The sequence below is a fragment of the Aulonocara stuartgranti genome (assembly GCF_965226115.1).
Source record: "Aulonocara stuartgranti genome assembly, chromosome: 20".
NCBI lineage: Eukaryota > Metazoa > Chordata > Actinopteri > Cichliformes > Cichlidae > Aulonocara > Aulonocara stuartgranti.
This window is the reverse complement of record NC_138956.1, coordinates 22,405,642-22,427,892: the sequence shown is the minus strand read 5'-3', so window position 1 is coordinate 22,427,892 and position 22,251 is coordinate 22,405,642. Positions and strand designations below refer to the sequence as shown.

Below are 22,251 nucleotides of genomic sequence, written 5' to 3'. Positions count from 1 at the left end.
AATACGCTTTTATTGTGAAGGATTCTGCCTGCCTGGACCTGCTGCGGCTAGCGGAAGTGAAGCTTCTGCTAAGCACAACACAGCATTAACTGAAAAGAGAGGCTATGCACAACACACAGTGAGTACGGTTTATTCGATTATGTCAGAATTTTAAAAAATATAGCTTTGGCGTGTAAGAAATCAGCCTAGTCTCGTTTGTATCGCTGTACAGCCTATAGTGTAACGGTGCAGCTAACGGTAGGTACCTTCGGCTGGGTCTCTAACAGCTCCATAGAAGCGGGAAGTTAATTAAACGAGTGTTAAATTATATTTTAGCCTGATTTACTAGAACAGGGAACACTGCCTGCCTTAGTTAATTGGCACTTTGGCAAACGCACAGAATACTGAGCAGGGGAATAGTGGCTTGCTAACAAGACATTCAGTGTTTATGTTGTGTGTAATTGGCCCACTGAGTGTTTGAAACGTCTATTTCATTTACCACAACGAGTTTACTGCATGTTTTTTTTGTTTTTCCAACCAAGTAACTCATCTGCCATTGTATGAACTCACAGTTTCTTTGGCTAACCGTGCAAATTCTTTCCTTTCCCCGTGTCCTCAGATTTGTAGCTGATTAGGGAGGTCAGTGATACCATGTGGAAGTCACATGAGCGACGAGGATGAGGCAGAAACAACAAGGGGGCAGCTTGAGGAGTGATCCGCTGCACAGTGACTGCAACAGGGAGGGTGTCTGCTGCTCGTAAAGGCCTTGCACAAGCAGCCCCCTGTGTCCCCTTATCGCTTAACATTTACAATGAACAGTACTACTCAGTCCCCTGCCACCATAGATGGGAATGTGGCTGTCAGCTATGTGCTGGTGCCATTTTTCCTCATAACCTTTGCTGGGATAATTGCCGCTGTGGTAAGTGGTTTGAACACATGGCATAGGATGATCTATGTCAAGTTGAGCCATTGTGTTATGAAGCAGTCCTACATCTTACTAACTTAAAAGTCAAGTGTGAATTGAGATCCAAGCGTACACACAGCGGATGTAACATCTTTCATTTTGTCCATTTCAGATAATGTATATTCGCAGGAAAAGGAGGTAGGATTAAAATTTATCCATCAACATCATTGAACAGTTTTTTTTTCTTGTTTTTTCTTTTTTTTTACCTTTATACCTTCACTGAATCAATGTTTTTTTTCTTGGTCCCTCAGAGTTGACAGACTGCGTCATCAGCTATTACCAGTGTACACGTACGATCCTTCAGAGGAGATTAATGAAGCCGAACAAGAAATGTTGTGGAAAGAAGAGGACACAAGGGTAAGGCACATCAGTTTTTACAGTTTTGGATTCTTTACTTGGAAGTGCAAGTGGTAAAGCTTGTCGTTTTTATGTGACTCTTTCAGTATTGCTCCCATTGGAAGACATGGATTCTTGTGCCAAGCATGTTTAAAAGTTGCACAACCACGTTTTCTAAGAAAGGCAGAGTGAAAACATTCTCTTAATACTGTTTGGTATACTGTCTAATTATATTGGTTGTGAAATTTTCTTTAGCGTGCACCAGTTCCTCTACTGATTGGTCAGTTCCTCTATTGCATTCAGTTATAGATAGAAGTAGAGTAGAAAGGATGATAGTATTAGTAGTAGAACGAGTTTAGCCAGTTGTAATTTTATGGGAATATGGTCGTCAAATGACTCATAGTTATTAATATCTGACCTGAAATCTGCTCCATATAAATGAAACAATCTGCCTTTCTGGTTTAGTAATATCTGAAAAATAATTTTATAGTGTTTTTTTTCCCTTGACAAGTATGCATGTCTTTTCCCAACACAGAATTTTAACATCAGCTTATTTTTCAGAAAATAAAATGACAATCCTTCTCATTTTTCTCAGTCTGCCAGTAAAAAGCACTTTATTTTGAGCCGAGTCGTGCACTGAATCCTGAGGCTCACTAGATGGCGATGTTCACTTTGTCCAAAAAGTTTGTCAAAAAGTTTTACTTCTTATTTGTCAAGTCAAGGTGGGGTTGTATAGATGGGAAAGGGACAAATGTGAGCAGTGCTTGAAAAAGCCCTTAATGGGTCAGTTTGCCCAAATTACCAAAAAAAAAAAGTCACATACTCCTAATGATAAGTAGCCATGGAAAAAGTTCAGGTTTTGTCTGCCTGCGTTTTAGTGATAAATGTGTCCTTGTTGTCTTTAATCCAATACAGCGAGAGCAAATTAAATTTCAGTTAACCCTGAAAGTCCTGTTATGGAAGATATTCCACGGTTGTGCGGTTTCGGAAAGACATCGGGCTTTTACTGCATGAATCGAGCTTGGTTTACCTCTGCTGTGGAAGTTTGACATGCAGGAATTTTATAATCTCGTTATATGAAACTGAGACTACTGTCAAATCATCATAGCTTGGTATAATTTGGTTTGAGTGCGAAAGTATTGTTTAGTTCGAAGCAGGTTTTCAGGTCCTCTCATGAGAAGAGATTTCACACTTGAGTAAATGTTTTTGCTCTTTCAAATAACTTTATTAAGCTGTATGCTTTTCTCTCTCTTTTTTTTATTTTTTCCTTTAGATTGTACAAAGTTGGGCGTCAAGTTATCAACAGCAACACCCTCTTCTGACCAAAGACGTCAATGCATGATGTTGGTAAACCCTGACATTGAGCACTGTGGGGTGTGACGACAAACCTGCAACCACAGAGATCAGTAATTTTTATCGTGATGTACAAACAATCGTGTACAATACTTCTTAGCTTTTATTTGCTTCCTTTTACTGTCGTCTCTGAGCACATCGGTGACGATGAGCATTTTCCTGTTCTCTTTTATGTACACTTTGACGTTGAACTTCTGATGCCGATCCTGTGTGCCTAACAGTCTCAGTACCTTAAGATTATTTATTTGAAATTATTTATTTAAACCTGTTTTTATTGAAAAATTCAGTGACATGACTCAAAGTTTCAAAGGTACAGCTACCTGTAGATTTTTAATTTGTTGTTTACATTTGCTATGTTGTTGTGGGCGACGTGTGGCAAGCTGTTATGTTCCTGTGGGTTGCAGTGAGCATTCGTACTAGCTGTGCTCTTCGTGGCATGAATGTGCTGTACCCTTTAAAAATCAGCAGTCCTGCTGCGAGAGGAATTGTGATCATTGCCTGCGCTGGTGATTTTAAACGAGTTGTGTGCAATGCATTAGAAAAACAAATCATCCTCTGATAAAATGACTAGTGTAGCGTTCAACAGTTACATTGTTGCAAAACTCTCAGAAAACCTCATATTGCTGAAAAATAAAATTAGCAGCTAAGATCAAGCTGCTAAATTTGATTTCAGTTTCATTTTCAGTGAAATGATTGAACAGCTCGCTTTAGTTTTACTTTGCTTAAAGAATCTAAGTCATGCCTGGAGCTTCACGTCTTTTTGTGGTTTAGCCAAATCCTGTGACTCTTATCAATGGCATGAAAAGCCAGATAGTGGAAGTAAATAACACCAAACTCTCATCCCTAAAATGAGCTCTGACTAGCTCTCAAAATATGTCCTGTCTACAAGGCATGGCACCAACAAATTTGCCTCCAGCTGAAGAATCTGTTCAGATGAATGCCATAAGTCTGACTGTTTTAAGCACTCAGGAAGTCTTGCTCTTTTTTTCTTTACAAGTCATAACCTCCCCCGTTCCTTTTTTGCCTTGCATTTGTGAATGTAAACTAAGAACAATTGAACTGTTTAACTGCCCTCAGATGGGGGAAGCATTACTCAGTCCAACAGCTAATGTATTGTACTGAGCATGTAATGCTCAAACATGTCATGTTATCAGTTATGACATCTAAAAGTGTGGGCGGCATGGTGGTGCATAACAAGCAAGAAAGTTCTGGGTTTAAACCTTTCTGTGTGGCATTTGTTTTCCCACTGTGCTTTATCCACAGTGTCAGAAGAAAATCCACACTCCAGGGCTGGCTCTGGGTGTGACTGCTGCTGGTTGTCTCAGCGCTAGTCCTTGCTTCCACCTGTCCAGGGAGTGCCCTACCTGTGGGTTGGGCTCCAGCCCCACCCTGACCCTCTACAGCTGTGGTTCTCAAAGTTTGGCTTACCATTTGGTGGTCTGTCATAGCGGTGCACAAAAAGATGTGGGAGCATTTCTATTAAATTGCAACACATTTAGCTGTAGTTGTCATAGATGAATGAATCTTATTAACACTGACAAATAGACACCTCAGTAATTGTTAAAGCCCAGAAAAACACACACATACACACAATAAAGCAAATGCCAACATGAACCACTATTTGCTGAACAGGCACTTTAAAGTGTGGATTTTTCCTGGGTAGTCCACTTACATTGGCTCCCTAAACTTTGAGAACCCAGCTCTGCAAACTTGGGATGGCCAACTAGTTATTATACCCAGAGGTGCTTAAGTATCAGCCTAATTGTGTTTCTATTCTATGCATTATCTAGTTTTTCATCTTTTGTGAAGAATTTTATGAAATGAGCCATTCATCTTTAAAATTGTATCCACTGTTGACTTAGGAGATTTGCACAGGTGACACACCAGAGGGGTTCAACTATGAAGTTCAACATTGCAACGCTTTCTTGACAAAACCTAAACCCCCTGTCAGATAAAATGGGTAATGGTGTCTTTCAACTGTTCAGGCAGGTTTTCTGCTTCAGCTTCTGCGAGTGCTCACATAAGAGGCGTTTCATCATGTGATTGGTCCCTATGAGCCCAGCAGCTCTAGACGTTATCAAGCAGTGGTGCACTCTCAGTGCGATTGCTTATTCCTAACATGTAGTACACCCCTCTGGTAAACTTTGCATGAAAGGCTGTGCATTCAGGTGATGTTTGAGGAGATGGACTGATGCAAATGTAATTTTGGGAACATTGTTACAATCTTTCTCTTTTCAGACTGTACATCCATTGGTTCAAGAGACTTGGTAAGGTAGTTGAAACGCTGGAAATATAATTTACTTTTGTACATAGTTGCAATGCATCATTGTAGCCTGCATGAGCTGCACAGCAGAGTGCAATAATATGAACAAGTGACAAAGAAAATTCTCTTTATTGACCATTTTCTGATACAAATTGTTGTAGGGCACCATAGAAATATAGACATTGTACATTTATATACGTGTACATTAAAAAGAATGATCCATCCTATTGAGTTTACAGTATATAAATCAACGGATGACTGACGTTACTATGTAAAATGACATGATATCGAGACTAGGAAGTTGATAGAGGACATGAAATGACCGTTGTACGAGTACGGTGAGGATGGCTACGTGTGGCAGTGGTAGACACACGGTGGCCAACGGAACATGGAAAAAGCGCCCAGTCCATCACAAACATTTGTCCATGAAAATCTGAACTAACATTTCAGTGCACCAGAAGTTTTTTTCTTAAAAGGGTAAAAACACACTTGCTAATCTACCACAGTCAGCGAACACAGTCGTCAAGCTGACAGGTCTCCCTGACTTGCTTCACACATTTACAAAAAAAAAACAAACCAAAAACCTGTCTGCCAGCTCCGGTTATGAATGAGCCAAGAAGTGTTTGTGTTGTCACACAATCACATACTCGACCCCTTGGATCTCTCATTACAGTCAGGAGAGGAAAAATAAAATAAAATATACAAACATTGTCAACTCATGCCAGAGGTTACATTTAAAAAACCCAGTTGCAATAAATGGTAAAATAAGCCGTTTGAGTGAGGTATGAAATTCCAGGCATTGTCTTGCCTGTTTGCAGTTTTCCGGGTTTCGTAACTGAGGTTGTAGCAGCTTAGGTGTGTGGAAAAACCCAGTTAAGTGGACTGTGACTGTGGGTTCCCTGACACTTAGAAATACACAAAAGTTTTCTTTAACCATAGCAGACGGCATACAACACACATCTTCAAAGGACTAAGGAAAAAGTTTCTTTTTATTATTACCATACTAAGTGATGAGAGGAGGACCAAGCTAGGCGAAGCAGTGAGATCTAGATGGAATGAGGGAAAAAAAATAAAAATAAAATAATAATACAGCCCTGTTGGATAGTAGTGCCACCAACTATCCTGTGTTACAATCAAACTCCTTGTCCGATCAATTGCAGTTTGCCTTATAAGTGATTGAGAGTGAGGGCTTGGAAAACTGAGGACCATGTGAGGACAAAGACGCCAATGTAACAGCATTTGTAAAAGCTCCCTGAAGAAACGACACTGATGACTTTAAGCCTAGAACTCTGCCAACCTTAAAAAACACATACGAAAGAGTTTTATTATAACATGAAAAGCAGCACACGTGTTTTAAAATGTATGTAACCCAAAGGAACAAAAACAAAACAGTAAGTCAGATCGAGTCTAATGATACACTTTTACATCTCTCCACTATACGCAGTGAACTGAGAAGGAAGTCTGAGAAGCATCACTAAAATCTAAACTGTCCTACAGGAAGAGGGCAAAAGATGGTTCTCCTCTAATCGGGTGGGTGAAGTCAGTTATGCAGATTAGGAAAAGATACTTCTACCATCAGTTACCTATTCTCATCCTAAATGCTGAAGCTCAACTCCATCTAGAATACAATGCAAAGGATAGGTTAACCACTTCACACAAACACTCAAAACCAAAAAAGAAAAACTTTTGAAAAAAAAAAAAAAAGAAAAAAAAGAAGTATAGGTAAAATTCACCTTTGTCCAGTACAAAACACGGAGAAAAATCTATATGCCCTACCATCTCAGATGCGGGTACAACAAATAAGTAACATTAAGCAGAGAAAACATCCTACAAACCACCTTTAGGGGAGAGGAAAAAATAAAAATAAAAAAGAGAAAAATGGAGGAAATGTCCAGGCTCCTTGGAGAACACCTTTTTGTCCAGTATAAAAGACTTGTAATAACATGACATGTAGAGAAACGGGCTGTTACCTTTCATGTAATTCTTAGATCTATGCTTGAGCAAGTCCATCGTTCTATCCAGTGCTGTTGCATGATATATGTACTGTGTTAACCCTCCTTTGGCAAAAGGGGGCTTTGTCGTGAACAGTGGTCATGTGGTGGCACTGGCATTGGAGATACAGCCCAGTTCTGGTTAACAGTAAGTCAGTATGTTGAGTGAGGTAGCATGCGTTGTGAATTACTGGTCCTCCTCCTCTTCCTCCTCAGATGATTCCTGGGATGCTTTTTCTTCCTTTTCCTGCAGGGGAGGAAAAAAACAAAAAAAGGAAGGGGGGCTGTTAAGTTATGCCTTGACCACACCCACAAGGAAAATGCCCAAAGCACCATCAGTGTTCAACGACAATAGCTGCCTGTGATTCATGCCTCAACGCGACTGTTTTTACTTTAATAACCCCCAAGCACCAACAAGAAAGAGACTAAATGTTATTATAAAATCTCTGATAAACCACTGTGGCATGAAGAACACCCAAGGGAAGAGTGAGCCATCTGTAGTGAAAAATGATTCATACACACAGCAGTGAGTCACAATGAGGCATCCTGCTTTTTGCCCTCTTGCCTTTCCTGCTCACACTTACTGCTGGCCCAAGATGTCCATTCATAAAAATGAGGAGCCTAGTTAGGAGGGTAACTGTGGGTCATTCCTTTCTGTGACTAATGCAATTCAGACGAGTACGCCCTAACCACTCATGCACATGACACAATGTTACTACAAGACCGCAGTTTCTCCTAGATTAAAACATGCTGCTTTGACCGGCTGTATGTAGTTGGGCGACTCATTTTGAAGCTCCTAAAAGTAAATATCCTGCTGTCAACATCTGGTTAAAAAACAAAAAAAAAAAACAAAACAGAAAACCTTTAAAGACATTTGCCATTTTAAAACTACTCAATAAAGAGTGGTTGACCATGCAACTCTGAATGAACACAAGACCCCAAAATAGCCAATGAGTAAAAAAAAAAAAAAGACAAAAAAAAAAAGACCAAGGAACAAGGCAGGCAAGGGAATTAGGAAAATGCAATTTCACCCTGCAGGCACTCATACCGAGCATAATTCAATTGGGAGAGAAACAGCTTAACTGATGTGAACACTTGTTTGTCCATGGGATCTTACCTCCTTCTTAGGTCTTCCCCTGCGTTTTCCCCCTGCAGATGGGGCTGCCGTTGCCTTCTGTGAGAGAAAACGGAAAAAGGTCAAGAGAGCTCCAAGTGGGCTCTAACATTTTGTTGTGATCCTCAAGGTCACTGACCTGCTGATCTGCTAAAACTTCTGAGGTTTTTTTTGTTTTTGTTTTGGGGGGGGGGGCACAAAAAGCAATGGTGTAAACAATATTTCCTAGAGCTCTGCATCTAGCTGCCTGTAGATGGCGGTAAGGCCTCTAAAATGACACAGATGGAAAGGGGGCATTGGGTTCATTGGCTATTATCTGGAAGGCCGACAGGAACTGCACACAGGGCACTCCAGTTCGCTGGCCACCTGGTCTGAGGCTCAGAGACAGCTGGTGAAACTGAGCGGAGACACAAACCCTCTGCAGCTCGGCCCTCGCTGCTAAACCTATATCAAAACATGTATGCGCGACTTCCTCTCCCTCCGCCTTTCCCATACATAGCAGTGAAGACCGAGCGCAGGGAGAACCGGAGGGTTGGGGCGGGGGAGAAAAATCAGTTGTTGCTATGGTAACGACAGGCAGAGAAGAACTAGGGCTGTGTGCTGGGTGGGGGCGGAGGGGTGCTTAGTGTCAGCTTGGAAACAGTCTTGCGGCCTCTGCACCTGCACCACACTTTGCATGACAAGCTGCAGGAAGCTGGAGGACAGGAAGTAGAGGGTGAGCATCACCAACAAGAAAAAAAGAAAAAGAAAGTGTGAGGCAGTAAACCAAGGTCTTTACAATGGGGAACCCTAGCCAAGCTATTTCTGACACCACGAGGGGGAAGCAGCCAGATTACAGCCAACAAATATATCTCAAGTAACAGCAGGACATCCTTTTACAAGGAGGTGGTTAGCTACCGTTAAAATGTTCATCAACCAAAAGGAATCCGGGGTTTGGAGAAAAAGACAAAGCACTTGCAAGAAACAAATTTACAACAAATGCCACACTAACGCCGACTGCCCATCTTGGAATTGCAGCTATTCCGGATCAGGATGTGTGCTCGTTGCTGCTGAACTCACTATCTGTCACTATGTGAAAACACGTCTGCAGACTGCATTGACTTACTTTGCCCTTGCCGGTTGTCTTGTTTTTGCTGCCCTTCGGCCGTCCTCTGGGCCTCTTTGGAGTAGGGGACCCACTTGGTTCCTGGCAATCACAATCAAGACAAAGTTAGGGTAGTATAAAACATCTGGACAATATTTTAGGAACATAAGCTCTTAAAAATCTGGCTTATATTGCAAGATCAAGGTTTTCAAATCAAAATATAGACATACAAAAAAACAAAACAAAGCTCTCTGAGGTAAAGACAGTGCAACTTATGTGCATTAAATGCTAAAAAGGTTGCCATGGTCCAGCAGATACAAGTTCACAAATAACAGATGTGTCATTAAGGGAAATATGCAACAGTAAGCACTTAGGGGATTACCGTCACATGCAAAAAAGCAAGGTACATTCAGCTCGAGGTGAGTTATCTTATTCATGTGTGGTTGTAAGCTTCGTCATGGCTGACGCGCCTCCTGTTGCATTTCTGCTGTGTTTACAACCGCAGCTCATAGCAACAGAGCAATTCAATAGTAAAAACACAGCAGGCTGAGTGACAGGTATATGAGCCACTGTGCGCGTCGACTCTGCTATGTCATCCATTACATGGGGAGCAGAGGTGGGTCGTAGGGGGTTAAATCTGGTTTAAAGGCTTTAGGTTACAGGTTGCTTACAAACCAGTGAGACATGTGGCAAGTTTGTTGTTCTTCCCTTACACTGATAAGGAAGGGGCAAATGGTCACAAGGGCATGCTGCAGCCATTTCAGGAGTCTTAATTTCATTGAGGGATATGCATGAGAAGCTCAGCTGCAATAATATCTACCTGAGCATCAGCTGCAGCAGACCTGAGTTAAAGGGTTTAAAAAAAAATCTGCTCCCATCTTTTTAATAATATTAAATACATCCTTATTGTAATTTCTGGGATACAATAATAATAAAAAAAATACAACAGCACACTTTCTCCAATAAATAGAAGAACAGAATGGGACTACTTACGTCAGAGGTTTTTACCTGCGGCTGCTTACGGGGTCTTCCACGCCCTCTCTTCTCTGTGGCTTCCTTCTCTTTCGGTGAGACTGTCCCCTTGTCGCTCATGTTTGCGTAGCTTTTCAGACCCAAAGACATAAATCACACCGGTCACTCTTGCAGCAAGGGGAGGCGTCGAGTTCACACACAGAAAAATACACGGGCTATTAAACTCAGTGACCGCAACAGCAAACAAAAAAAAAGGAGAAAAAAAAAGGGGGCGGCCTACCCACACACCGGTAACGCGTTTAACTCAATTAATCCGCGCTTATTTCCAGGTCTATTTCTGTCACAACCGTGCTCCATTACACAGACGACGGTGCCACACAAACACTGGATTGGGATCAAACTGGCTTGCAGGGTACAGCCGGGACTCAGTAAGCGATCGGAGGCCGAGCAAACCTGCAAAATACTACTGAACCCGGCGCTCCCCTGCCTCCACGACCATGTTTAGAGGCCCGTTTGCTGTAGTTGTTGTAGCCAACAATCGGGCCTGCGCATGACACTCGCAGCATGTCTGCACGCCGGGGCGACGAAGAGATATCCCCCCCCTCCTCCTCCGCCGCCGACACACATGCACATACACACAATGGCTAGTGTGTGCTCGTCTGGATTTGCAGGGTAAAGCCCTAGCCTGCATGGCGGCACCCATTTTTCTGAGTGCTATAGAAAATGCAAGCAGAGCTCATTTGCGGGAACCAGAGCCCGGGCCGGAGCAACAAAAGACGGCTTCACATCTAAAGCATGCAGCGTCCTCTCGCCAGAGATGCCTCTCTGTAAAAATGCATTTAGGCGGTTGTAGCTTGCAAACTTTAGCTTGCCTTTCGACGTCCTTTTCTTGTGCACTCACCTTTATCGCTCGGTAGCAACCTCTGCTCTATTTAAGACGAAATGTTTCCTTTAAGCCTAGCTGGTTGTACCCGGTTAAAAAGCCTCGCTCTGATCTATAGGCTACAGCTTTTACTCGTCAGACAACACACAGCCCGCCCCTTTAAAATCCCAGCTCATGCCGCTTTAAAAACAGTTATGAATTAAAATGAGAGCGGGTCAATATATATACTTTTTTTTTAAAAAAAATTTATTTTTAAATAATAAAATAATAAAAATTACCAGCAGGATGAGAAGTTTACTCCAACGACGTCCTATAAATAGCGCACGTGCTCGTCTTGTCTCCTACAGATAAAGGAAAAAGGCGCCAGCCAGGAGGAGTTTTGGGGCAATTTAAAGAGCCGCCCTCATGGGAGCTGGAACATTGGAGGGCGGAGATATAAGTGGGCCACCAACAGTACTACTAGCAGCCCAACCCCCCACCCACTTACGGATCCCTTTAATTCTCCAGGTTCAATCACAAAATATAAAAACATATTTTTAAGTGGCGGGATATACTTTTAGGAACCAAGGAAAGAATGACTACTAACTGTATTTATATTGTCTCATACTACATTAACTTAACCAACACATACCACTGTCTCCACAATAAAATTGTGAATGAACTATGACCTTCTCCAATGTAAACACAAGCTGCCTTTGAGCTCGGGAATGATTTACATCCTTTGCTCAGGTAAAACACGACTCCAGTAATGCATTAAAATGAAAAGTTAAATATTTACTAAATGAATAACACAGTAATGCGTTTGTTTAACAACAAAATGAATATCATCATAATATAGTGGGAAAAAATGTACAAAATTGTCTCTGTATTGCAGAATATAATATAAAATAATTCAGTTCTGGTTTTAGATCTTAGGTACAGTACTACGCTGATCTTCTATGTGTTTTAAGGTTTGTAATATCAATGTGATGCATGTAAATAGTTCACCTGCATAAACCTCTGTGCAAATAACATTGTAAAACATGGATGTGATGCTGTGATCCCGGTACAGTTTCTTATGTTTCAGAAATGCCTCTATCTGTTGAGACAACATTTTATGTTAAAATAAAGAGATTAATAAATTAAAATTTAAATATTCTCTTTGTTGTATCATATTTAAATTTATTAATCTCTTTATATTTTCTTTTTAACTGCGTCCATTCTTTAGTCTTTCCAAGCTATTTCCCCTTGTTATCTGTTTTTACTTTGTTGAGCTGAGTTTTTTATTAGCTAATTTCCATATTTTTAAATTTAAATAAAAGTATGTCTTTGTCTTAATTTTTTCCTTCATCTTAAATATTTAATGGTTAATAATATAGTATAGGGTTGTGTTATGTGCCATTTACCATGACAAAAAACACCCCACTAAAACGACTTTTAATTTTATTAAGCATTTGGGGTTTATTTGTATTTTATTTTTTCAAAAAGAAATTCCAACATTTGGATATTATTTTTAATATTTCACTGATGGCTTTATCTTAATGATAAAAAATAATATTAGCCACATTTAAAACCCCCCCACAAAATATTGCTTTTATGTTATTCACTCATTTTTCCAATGATATCACTGTAGCGTTGCGTTGTACCTGTTGAGAACAGGCAGTAGCTGTCGCTGTATTTCAGAAAACGTTAATCTGAGTTCAAGGCCACTCAGTTATCCCATCCTGACAATATGCCACCCATAGAGGAGTTCCATGAGTAAGCGCATGCAAGAGCCATAAAACTCCCTTACTGCTACTGCTCTTTTATTCTTATAGTTAAATATGTCGACCTTTCATGTTGCTCCCGTGAAATGGACAAACGTCTGATGTTGATTGCATGGGTGTGGAGAATGCGGATAAAACAACCTAGGCTTCCAGTAGGTAGTAGGCAACAGTAGCCCACTTTCGCACAGGGGGTTCTCCTGTAAATGAGCTACCCATGTGGAGTTGATGGGTCTGCTACTATCCAATTGAAAACAGATTTCTGAAAATGCAGTGGGACCTTAAAGTGCTGGTAAGGGGACCTTTCGCCGCCTTCTGTGTGTATTCTACCTCTCTGTTTGTTAGGTCATGGCAGATCTCAAGTAACTTACAGCAAACGCACATATCAAATGACTCAGACTCCAAAGGCTTTGTTATCAGCGGAGAGCACATGCATGTCAATATACTGTACATATATGACAAGGAGAGTGGGAGTTTGGTGAATAGGGCACTGGATAGAGCATGAATGGAGAGCGCTTTTCTCAATGAGTCCAATGTTCTGCTCAGCATGTGCTTGCCTTGCATGCCACCCCCTTCCCTCTCAATTTCTCAGTCTATTCACTTCCTTCGTATCTACTTCAGGCCCATCCCCCACAAATCTCTGGCATACCCACCCTTCAGTATGTGGATGGAGACAGGTTCTCTCTCTCTCCCTCTCTCTCTGCGTGTGTGTGTGTGTGTGTGTGTGTGTGTGTGTGTGTGTGTGTGTGTGTAGAATGCTGTCACTCTCACCACTGGCACCACCTGGAGACCGATTTAGGGAGTGGATATTGTGACTGATTAGTAATGGTGAAAAGCAAATGATTGCTTTATCTTTATATTTAGCTGAGATGTAAAATAGTTGGATTTTAAAACGGGGGGGGGGGGGGGGGGGACTAACAAAACAAAAAAACAAAACAAAGCATGTGCGCCTTTGCAACTTTGGTTTTACTTTTGCCTGTAAAGACAAAATTAAAAAGGGTGTGATAGCATCAACCTGCCAGGTATCCTCTATGTCTTTGGTGCACCTTTACTGACCCGTCTCATGATAATTTAAACCCTCTTAAACATAAACATCTATCCATCCATCCATCCATCCATCCATCGGAAATCTGTTTGTTAAGCCACTTAACGCTCACCTATAAATCATTCAAGCATAAAAGCATCATCTAACTCAAGGGATGAACCAATTTTAAATTGTATCTTCATACACTTTATTGTAGCATCCTATTGCAAATGCTAAAAATAACATGTTAAAAATACCAATAATAGCATTTTTACACCAACAAGGTGCTACTAGATAAACACCTGACGTTTCGCAACATAAACCTCAAAGAAATTGAGTAAACTGCACAAGTAGAGGATAAAACAAGTACCAGGTCTACAAAACTGTCTACAGCAGATGAACAGTATCCAAAAGTCATTTCCATAAGAAATAAGAAAATAAATCCTGCAGAATGGCTGTCAAGAGGTTATTCTTAAGGAAGGGAAATGGGAATCAACCAGCCTAAAAATTAGCGGTAACAGGACTCATGGCACGATGAACCTAAGTTTGAAAAGTCTGATTCAAATAATTATCAATATTTAGAGAGGACGACAGGAGAGATGTACAATAGTGACTGCTTACAGTGATTTTTAAAACATGGTAGAGGCTTTGTCATGGTTTGCGCTGCACTTAAACCTATGGTGTTTTACATCTTGTCAAAATTGGTGGAATTATAAATGTAGAAAAATGTCATTATATCTTTCATCCACCATCCAATAGAGCTTCCTTTTTCAGCATGACATTGATCCCAAACACACTGTCAATGCAGTAAAAGCATATCTAGCTAGAAAAACACACAGCTGAACCCTATCAGTTATGTGGCGATCGTGGCTCAAGAGTTGGCCTCGTAATCGGAAGGTTGCCGGTTTGAGCCCCGGCTTGGACAGTCTCGGTCGTTGTGTCCTTGGGCAAGACACTTCACCCGTTGCCTACTGGTGGTGGTCAGAGGGCCATCACCAGTGTGTGAATGTGTGTATGAATGGGTGGATGACTGGATATGTAAAGCGCTTTGGGGTCCTTAGGGACTAGTAAAGCGTTATATAAATACAGGCCATTTACCATGGACTGACCTCCCCGGAGGCCTGAATTACTGAAGCAGTCTGGGATCATCTTGACAGAGAACAGAACAAAAGGCAGGCAACATCCAAAGAAGAGCTTTGAATGTCCTTCAGGAAGCTGGGAGAACTATGGCTGAAGACTACTTAAAGAAATTACAAAAAGGCTTGTCAGGCTCTATTGAATGATAAAAGTGGTCATACCAAATATTGACACTCGCACTCATACAAACTACGTTTTTGCCTAATAAATTCTGATGTATTCCCATTTACGTTTGCATGTTTAAATGAAGTGCTGCACGTGTTTAATATTTTCCCAAAAAATATAATAAATGAGGGGCACTTAAGACTTTGCATAACATTTTCTATTAATTAAATACGTTATGATGTGCATCTGAAAAAAAGACCATGTAAAAATTTCTCCAATGTGTTTATTCATTAAAAACTAGTATTTCCAGGCATTAATACAACTTTATCTATCTATTTGGGTTTTTTGTTTTGTTTTTTTTTTTTTTTAAATTTGCGTGCATGCAGGGATTCCCTGGATGAATAAATAAATAGTCAGGGCAAAGCTGTAATAAGAATTCATCTTTCCACAAAACTATCATCTTAGCAAATCTAATTTGTTTCCTTGTGTATTTTTAGGAATTAAACAGGTTTAAACCATATTTCAGTGTCAGCACATCGCATAAACGTGGAGCATAAGTGTATCTGATGATCCCCAGAAGCCAGAATGACTAGAAGGAGAGCACAAAACAAACTTGGAGCCAGCTTGAATATCAGCACTAATTGAATCTTGGAAGAGACAAACACTTCCACATCAGACGCCCTCTTCAGAGACGTCTGCTTGCTTGTGAACTCTGCAGCAGAGTTTGAGTAGACAGAATCCTATTGACCCTTGGAGGGTGGGGGTTGGGGGTCTTGGCCCACTTTGGCATGCTCACCCCGCCCCCACCCCATGTCCTCCTGCCCCCGCACCCCCTTTTTGCTCATCTGTCTTCCCCTTCGGCACGCTCTCTAGCTCATTCTAGCAATCCATTTTTAGGCGCTTTGTAAACCACAAGTGATCCAGCCAAACCAACTAACAGATGTGGACAAAACATCCTATTCCTGCCTGTGCCTGGGTTTCCCCCGCTTGTGCTGCTGTTGGCCCTGGATGAGCCTGAACATGACTAACACACATACACACACGCCACTCACATCCTCCCTCTCATTCCCCAAAGAAGAGATGAAGGGGGCAAAAAAAAAGGGCAGGAGAAAGAAAATCCACCGGGAGGGGAAAAGGAAAAGGCTAGGTGGGCGGAGAATATGTGTGTGGGTGTGTTTCTACGAGGGAGCGGATGGAGGTTAGTGGGCGGAGGGTCGGGGGCCGCTCAGTCCGCTCATGAGTAGTATCTGACTCACACAAACAGACGGAAGTAGTGCGTGCTGCTTGTTTAGTGAACACAGCTCTGTATTAATGTGATACTCCTATATGGAAATCATAATAGGAGTTCTTACAATACCTTATTTCAACTCCTTAAGTTGGTCACTGACTCAGCGCTCCACTTTCTCTTTCAAATGGTTTCAATTCCACATCCTGAGATGGACACGGGCGGATCAGTCATACTGTGACTCAAACGTTTGACATTTTTTAATGCCATATTTGAAACTTCCTTTGGCAGCCTTGGTACGTTTATAAGTCACTTTTTTATGCGGTATATTTATTTTTTATTTGTCATTCCATGGGAATCAACAGCTTGGAAAAAACCTGCAAATCCGCCCGGTTTTTCTTTTTAAAGTTCCTGAAGTGGGTTGACTCACACCCAGTCCACCTAATCATAGCATATAAATACATACTATACCTAAAGCGGACCATACAAAACACTCAAAGCAAGCATTAACTGGGTTTTATTATTTTAACTTAAAAATGTATTCAACCCTAAAGGCAGTTTTTTTTTAATCTCCCGGAGCCAGAGTGAGGCAAGAGGACAGGGTCAGCTTCAGAGCAGCCCCCTGACAGCTACCAGCAGTTATGTGCTGAGAGATTTTTTAAAACATAATAATAAGGTGAGTGCTTTTAAATCTAGACTATATCTGCACCACCCTTCCATAGTTCGTTATTGAGTCCCCTCATATGAAAGACATGAGTGTTTTTGAGCATCTGCAATATGAGTCACCAATATATGTTGCCAACAGGGGGCAGATTTTTTTGGTTTACAAACTGAGGCAACAACGTGTGACATCCTTGAGAACTGCCACCATCTTGTGGTGATACTTATACATTATGTGCGCTTTTATGTTCAATATTAAAACTTTTTTTTTATTTAAAATGCGTCTCACTGTGTAAGATTAAATGTTTATTAGAAAATGCCCAACCCCTCCTCCCCTTCACCTTTTTTCCCCACAACTATTCACCACGAAGGAGAGTGTTGCTGTGTTGTTAATACACTCCCAAGACTTCTCAGTGATAAAACACTCTGCTTTTCATGACAAGTCTCCCGGTAGCCGAGCACTTTAGTTATCATGTCCAGCAGGGGGTAGTCTTACCCTGAAAAATACTTTAGCCTTGACTTCATTGATTCCTCTCCTGAATCTAATAGGTAGCAGGTTTGTTGCCACTAAGGAATTAACAAGCTGCAGCAAACCTGCATCTGTCTGGAATTTATTCAGACAATATGTTCCCTAGATTGTCCTCCACATCAGCAGCTGCAGACATTTGCTGAAAACTGAAGGGGCTGGCAATATTAAAGCAGTTTTGCAGGTTGCTCCCATTTCTTCATCAAGTTTTGTGAAATAATGAATCCACGGTTTGGATTGTGGTTCAAAGCCTGCCCTCTAGACATGACAATCAGGTGCAGCAGAATGAGGTTACTGCTTAATTCAGCTGACCCTCATCAGGTTTAAATTCAACTAGAGTAGAGAAGGCAAAGGAGGTCTGTCACTCTGACAGATGAGCATATGTTCAGAGAGGTTGGAAGGAGTAATAGATGAGAGTCACCTTGGTGATGGTGCATCTGGATTTTCAGAATTCACGCTACCCCTCTCTGTCTTACCTGATTGATCAAAAGGGAAAAGAGCCCGCCTGCCCATTTTCGTGCCTGTCACATCCCTGCATGGTAGCTGCAGTCCCCAGAGAAAGCATCTGGCTCAGGCTACATCTTTGCTGGTTACTTATAGAAGCGATCTGTGCCGAGTTTTATCGCCGTTTTTTTTTATTTCCACAGGGAAAAGAGAGCAGATTCTCTTGGCAGAGTGCTGATGTGATGACCGCAACAACAAATAAGCGCCAAGCTTTACAGTCGAGGATAAAAGGTTTACAAACTCCTCTGTAAAACAGGTGGTAGGCTCAGCTGCAGAGCTGAGTCACTTTAACATTTGTCTTATTGATTGCTTTTTGACTGACATTCCCACAGCAGGTAAATTAGAACGTGGGTATTTTTTCTGTCAAGTAGATTAAACAGAATTAGTATGTGCAAACACTGGCCAGACAGTGACATTTTAAAAATATCACCAACGTATCTAGAGGAAAAGAATTTTTTAGACTTTTCTTGTTTTTAACACAGTCTACACACTATAATTACATTAAGATTGGTAGCCCAGATATTACGTTTTTTTTCCATTTCAATTACTTAAAAGAAACAAAAACTCAAAATTAAGGCAGCAGTGAAGTGAGATAAACTCCAAAAACTCACTACACTTTCCATCATTCCATCAATGAAAGCATTAGAGCTGATTTTTTTTTCCAGTACCACAGAATAAAACTGTACAAATAAATCAAATTTCATGTATAAAATAAGCCCTCCTTTAAATATCACCCCTGTAACAAAGTTGAACTCTTTAAAAAAGAATAAATGTCAGTGTAGCATTTTTTGACATTAACTTGACGCCCACAAGCCCCGCAGACCAGTTACTAACACCGGTCAGTAATTCCATTGTGTTGGTGGCAGCTCACCAACCCTCAAGCTTCTAGCCTCAAGCATAAATAAGAAGAAGGCTACAAAGGTCTGGTAAACTCACATCTTTCCAACGCCGCACGCTCTAACTTTAGCTTTCAGTCTGAACTGTGATCCTCTGGAGCGCCCACAAAAGACAAACATTTTCACATACCCAGTAATAGTCACCCCAAACCTGTGAATAGACTTTGACGTCTTAAATACCCCTTTAACTATACGATGCATTCATTTGGTAAATAACACATCAGTTTCTTTGTTCTTGCTCTGTGTCTAGACAGGTTAGAAAAAAGACGGGCTAGGTAAGCCGATTGTGCTTGGAGCCTGCAATCCAGCTGTTGTAGCTGGGAAGTCCCATAGTGGTGTCTGGAGTAATATCAGTTGACAGATCCCCTCACTGACACCAGGATGTCCGTCTATGGCCCTGACCACATCACAGTGTTCAGTATCCTGTGTAAGCAGGTGTCAGATTGCTGCCTATTGATGAATGATTTGAGTTGCTGAAGATGGACTGTGGTGCTGCCACCCGCAGGGGTCTAGGCGAGACGGATGGGTCCATTTGTAATGCAGAGGGGGCCCCACAGCTGCATTAACTATTAAAGTGTGGTTATCTCAGGGTAATGGTACGCCAACAGCACTGAAACAAACTATAGCGAGAGAAAGTATAATTCTAATGTTGATATATGAGCCCTTGCTTCTTTATTATGTGCTCTATTCTCTAGTCTGCAGTCTAGATTGGGACGATATGAATGAAACAGCAATAGCCTGCCATTTAATGAACGTCTGGTTAATATACGCTTGATACCATAAGAAAAGTAATTGTATATTAACCCTCTCAGGCTCAAATTAAGTTTTTGTTGCTAATGCACAAAAGAATACCTACAGAGGTACTTCTGAGTAAAAAAACCTCATAAAATATGTATGTGGGGTAATCAGGTTGTTAGCTTTTAACTGTTGCAAATCTGCAACGCCTGCCTTGAGAGGGTTAAATGTTCATCTAAGGTAATGTTCAAACTTTAAATTCTAAATTGGGTTAAAATAAATTTAATCCACACTGTTTTTATTTATTAATCGACTTGTAAGGACAGCTTTGTCTTAGCCACACACTCACTTTGCCCTGTGACATTAAAGGACCTCAGACAAAATAGTGTAAAACAACCTTAGCACAGTTGCTTGGCATCACAACAAGCCTGAAATGATGTAGTTACCACTGGTCTGCCACACAGCACGGCCAGTAAATGAAAGAAAGACCCATGAAGCAGAGAGGCCAAATGACTTCACCTTTAGCTGCCTCTGGTGTTTGTCTTTACTTGTAAACAGGCACTGGGAGGAAGTTCACTCGTTAAACTTTCTACAGATGGTCAATATCTTTATCTGTTTCCTGCTCCAGCTGGTAGAAGTCTTGAATAGCAGTAAAGAGGGAGAAATTGATTCCACTGTACCTTTCCTCCTCTCATTTTGTCAACCTGAAGTCCATCTTGTGAATGTGCCCTCAGAGTCGATTGGCCTAAGGGATGGAGGAGCACTGGGAGTAGCTGGGTAAAGGAGTGAGCCATCTATCCTTGGTACCGAGAAGGGGGAGGAGGGGACATGGTGTCGTTCCACCTGCCTGCTGAATAAATCATCGCTTAGGCCATTCTGCAGCTGCAGTCCAATTAACCAAAGGGGACCCTGTGAATGCAGTTAGGTGGTATGATTAATTACACAGTACTGACAATACATACCATAGTTCACAATATCCCAAAGGGCAAACTCTGAAGATGGCTTTACTTTGCAGATTTTAGCATGCCTTTGAAGCATTGCTCCCTTTGGATGTACACTAACATTATTGGAAGTTTTTTTTTTTTTTATCATACCTACAGTAACTAATTATGCCTCTATCTGGTACCTTTGAAAGTGGAAACAAACAGGCAAACACATGTACACAATCATAAAACTGAAGCCACTCCAGTAATCTTAAACCAGCTTCAAAGCCAAGCAAACAAGCAAGCAAACATTTTCCCCTGTTAGAAGGCAAGGCTTTCTGGCATACTAATTTAAGGTGCCATTAGTTCCTTTTACATGGCTTATGACACAGCTCCAGTTCTTACTACTTCAGCTCATTTAAATGGTGCCTTTAATTTAACATAAAAAGTCAAAGAAGAAGGTGGAAGAGAAAGGTTAATGGGACTGACACAAAGGGCAGACAGCAGAAGAAGTCTAGCCTTAAGTGTCACATCCTGCTTGCATCACAGCCCATACAAGGAACCAATTAGGCCTGGTCAGTAATTAAGAGAAGTCCAGTAGCATGGCTCTGGTTATAGCTTTCTGGAGGATTAAAGCCTTCTCCAAGACAACTGCTGGTAATGGCCTCGATCCTTCTATCAATGATCCGCTCACACGCTGACGTTTGACTGCTGCCACATCAAACAGAAAGGTCACAGAGGATGTAACAAATGAAAACAGAGGAAAGACGAGACAAGGACGTAATTGCAGGAGACTTTGGTCAATGGGAGAAAGACCGCTCAGCCATTGTTTACTTTTAACAAAGCTGATGTTGCAGCACAAGCACACACCATCCCGCTCTTTCTATTTCCAGCGTGCGTGGCTTGTTTCAGCAGAGCAAAAGAAAGAAGTTAAACATGGACTTGACATTTACAGCCAACGTCTGTTTAAAGGTTACATTCAGTTTCAATGAAAACTTATGCAAGATCTCTGCTTACTGAGTATATTAGAAATGCAGCATTTGTATGTGGGTTTGAATAAGTTCTGTTATTGAATAAATAACTTAGTATTCTATATTAACTGTGGATCAAAATATCTTAAAGCTGTCATTAGTGATGACAAACTGGCAACTGCGCCACACCTTAGCTTCTTTTAGCCCGTTCTTTTCAATTTAAAACACAGTTCTTCAGTTCATTCTCACCACTCTCATCTAAAACCATTTCCAACATCAACATGTGGCTGCTCCCAGCAGCCCAGTATTCAGCAGCTAAAGTTCAGCAGTGAATAATGAAATAATTAAAAAACTAGCATCACCTGGCTTTAAAAGCATTTATCAGTCAATTGTCCAATTAGTTTTGAGCCTGTAAAAATGGGGGGCTATGTATAAAAATGTCTGTAATTCCTGAACCAGTAATGTAAGACTTTTATTAGAGCATCTGGATTAAAGCTGAAAATATGCACTTTGTGGTGGCGAATAGAGGCAAAAACTACCAAACTGTGTCACTGTCCAAAAACGTGTGGATGTAACTGCACAATATAGTGGCAGCAAAATCTCTTTAGAGACTAGTAGTTCTGTTCAGGATCTAGACAAACCCAAACAATGTATTTATTTTCAAAGTATACTGAGTGGAGCACTTTGATAAAAGAACGGTCTGTTGGCTATCTGAATTTTTAACTTGTTGTAGATGATTTGTTTTAAAAACTGTAAATGGTAAGAAACTCTGTTCAGTGTTTCAAGAAAAGAGTATATTGAGCAGCTAAAAGCCAGCTACACTGAAACATATCATGAATGCACGATTGAAATCTGCTGTGAATA

The 22,251-nt window shown here is 41.0% G+C and overlaps 2 protein-coding genes across 7 annotated transcripts; one reads left to right on the top strand and one right to left on the bottom strand.

Annotated features, from left to right (window-relative positions):
• Nucleotides 1-6,611, top strand: smim29 (small integral membrane protein 29). The gene is made up of 5 exons (XM_082519211.1): nucleotides 1-118; nucleotides 599-898; nucleotides 1,056-1,081; nucleotides 1,195-1,300; nucleotides 2,553-6,611. Exons 2-5 carry the CDS (start codon nucleotides 791-793, stop codon nucleotides 2,619-2,621), a joined length of 309 nt encoding a protein of 102 aa, XP_082375337.1. The 5' UTR covers nucleotides 1-118; nucleotides 599-790; the 3' UTR covers nucleotides 2,622-6,611.
• hmga1a (high mobility group AT-hook 1a) lies at nucleotides 5,006-11,336 on the bottom strand. 6 transcript variants are annotated; one of them, XM_082519207.1, is made up of 5 exons: nucleotides 11,218-11,336; nucleotides 10,078-10,186; nucleotides 9,106-9,186; nucleotides 8,004-8,060; nucleotides 5,006-7,133 (listed from the first exon to the last, which is right to left on the bottom strand). In XM_082519207.1, exons 2-5 carry the CDS (start codon nucleotides 10,174-10,176, stop codon nucleotides 7,074-7,076), a joined length of 297 nt encoding a protein of 98 aa, XP_082375333.1. In that variant the 5' UTR covers nucleotides 10,177-10,186; nucleotides 11,218-11,336; the 3' UTR covers nucleotides 5,006-7,073. The 6 variants fall into 6 exon arrangements, with proteins under 6 accessions (XP_082375333.1, XP_082375335.1, XP_082375332.1 ...); XM_082519209.1 differs by having other exon boundaries at nucleotides 10,093-10,186; XM_082519206.1 differs by having other exon boundaries at nucleotides 10,093-10,223; nucleotides 11,218-11,333.
• Nucleotides 11,337-22,251: the final 10,915 nt, after the last annotated feature.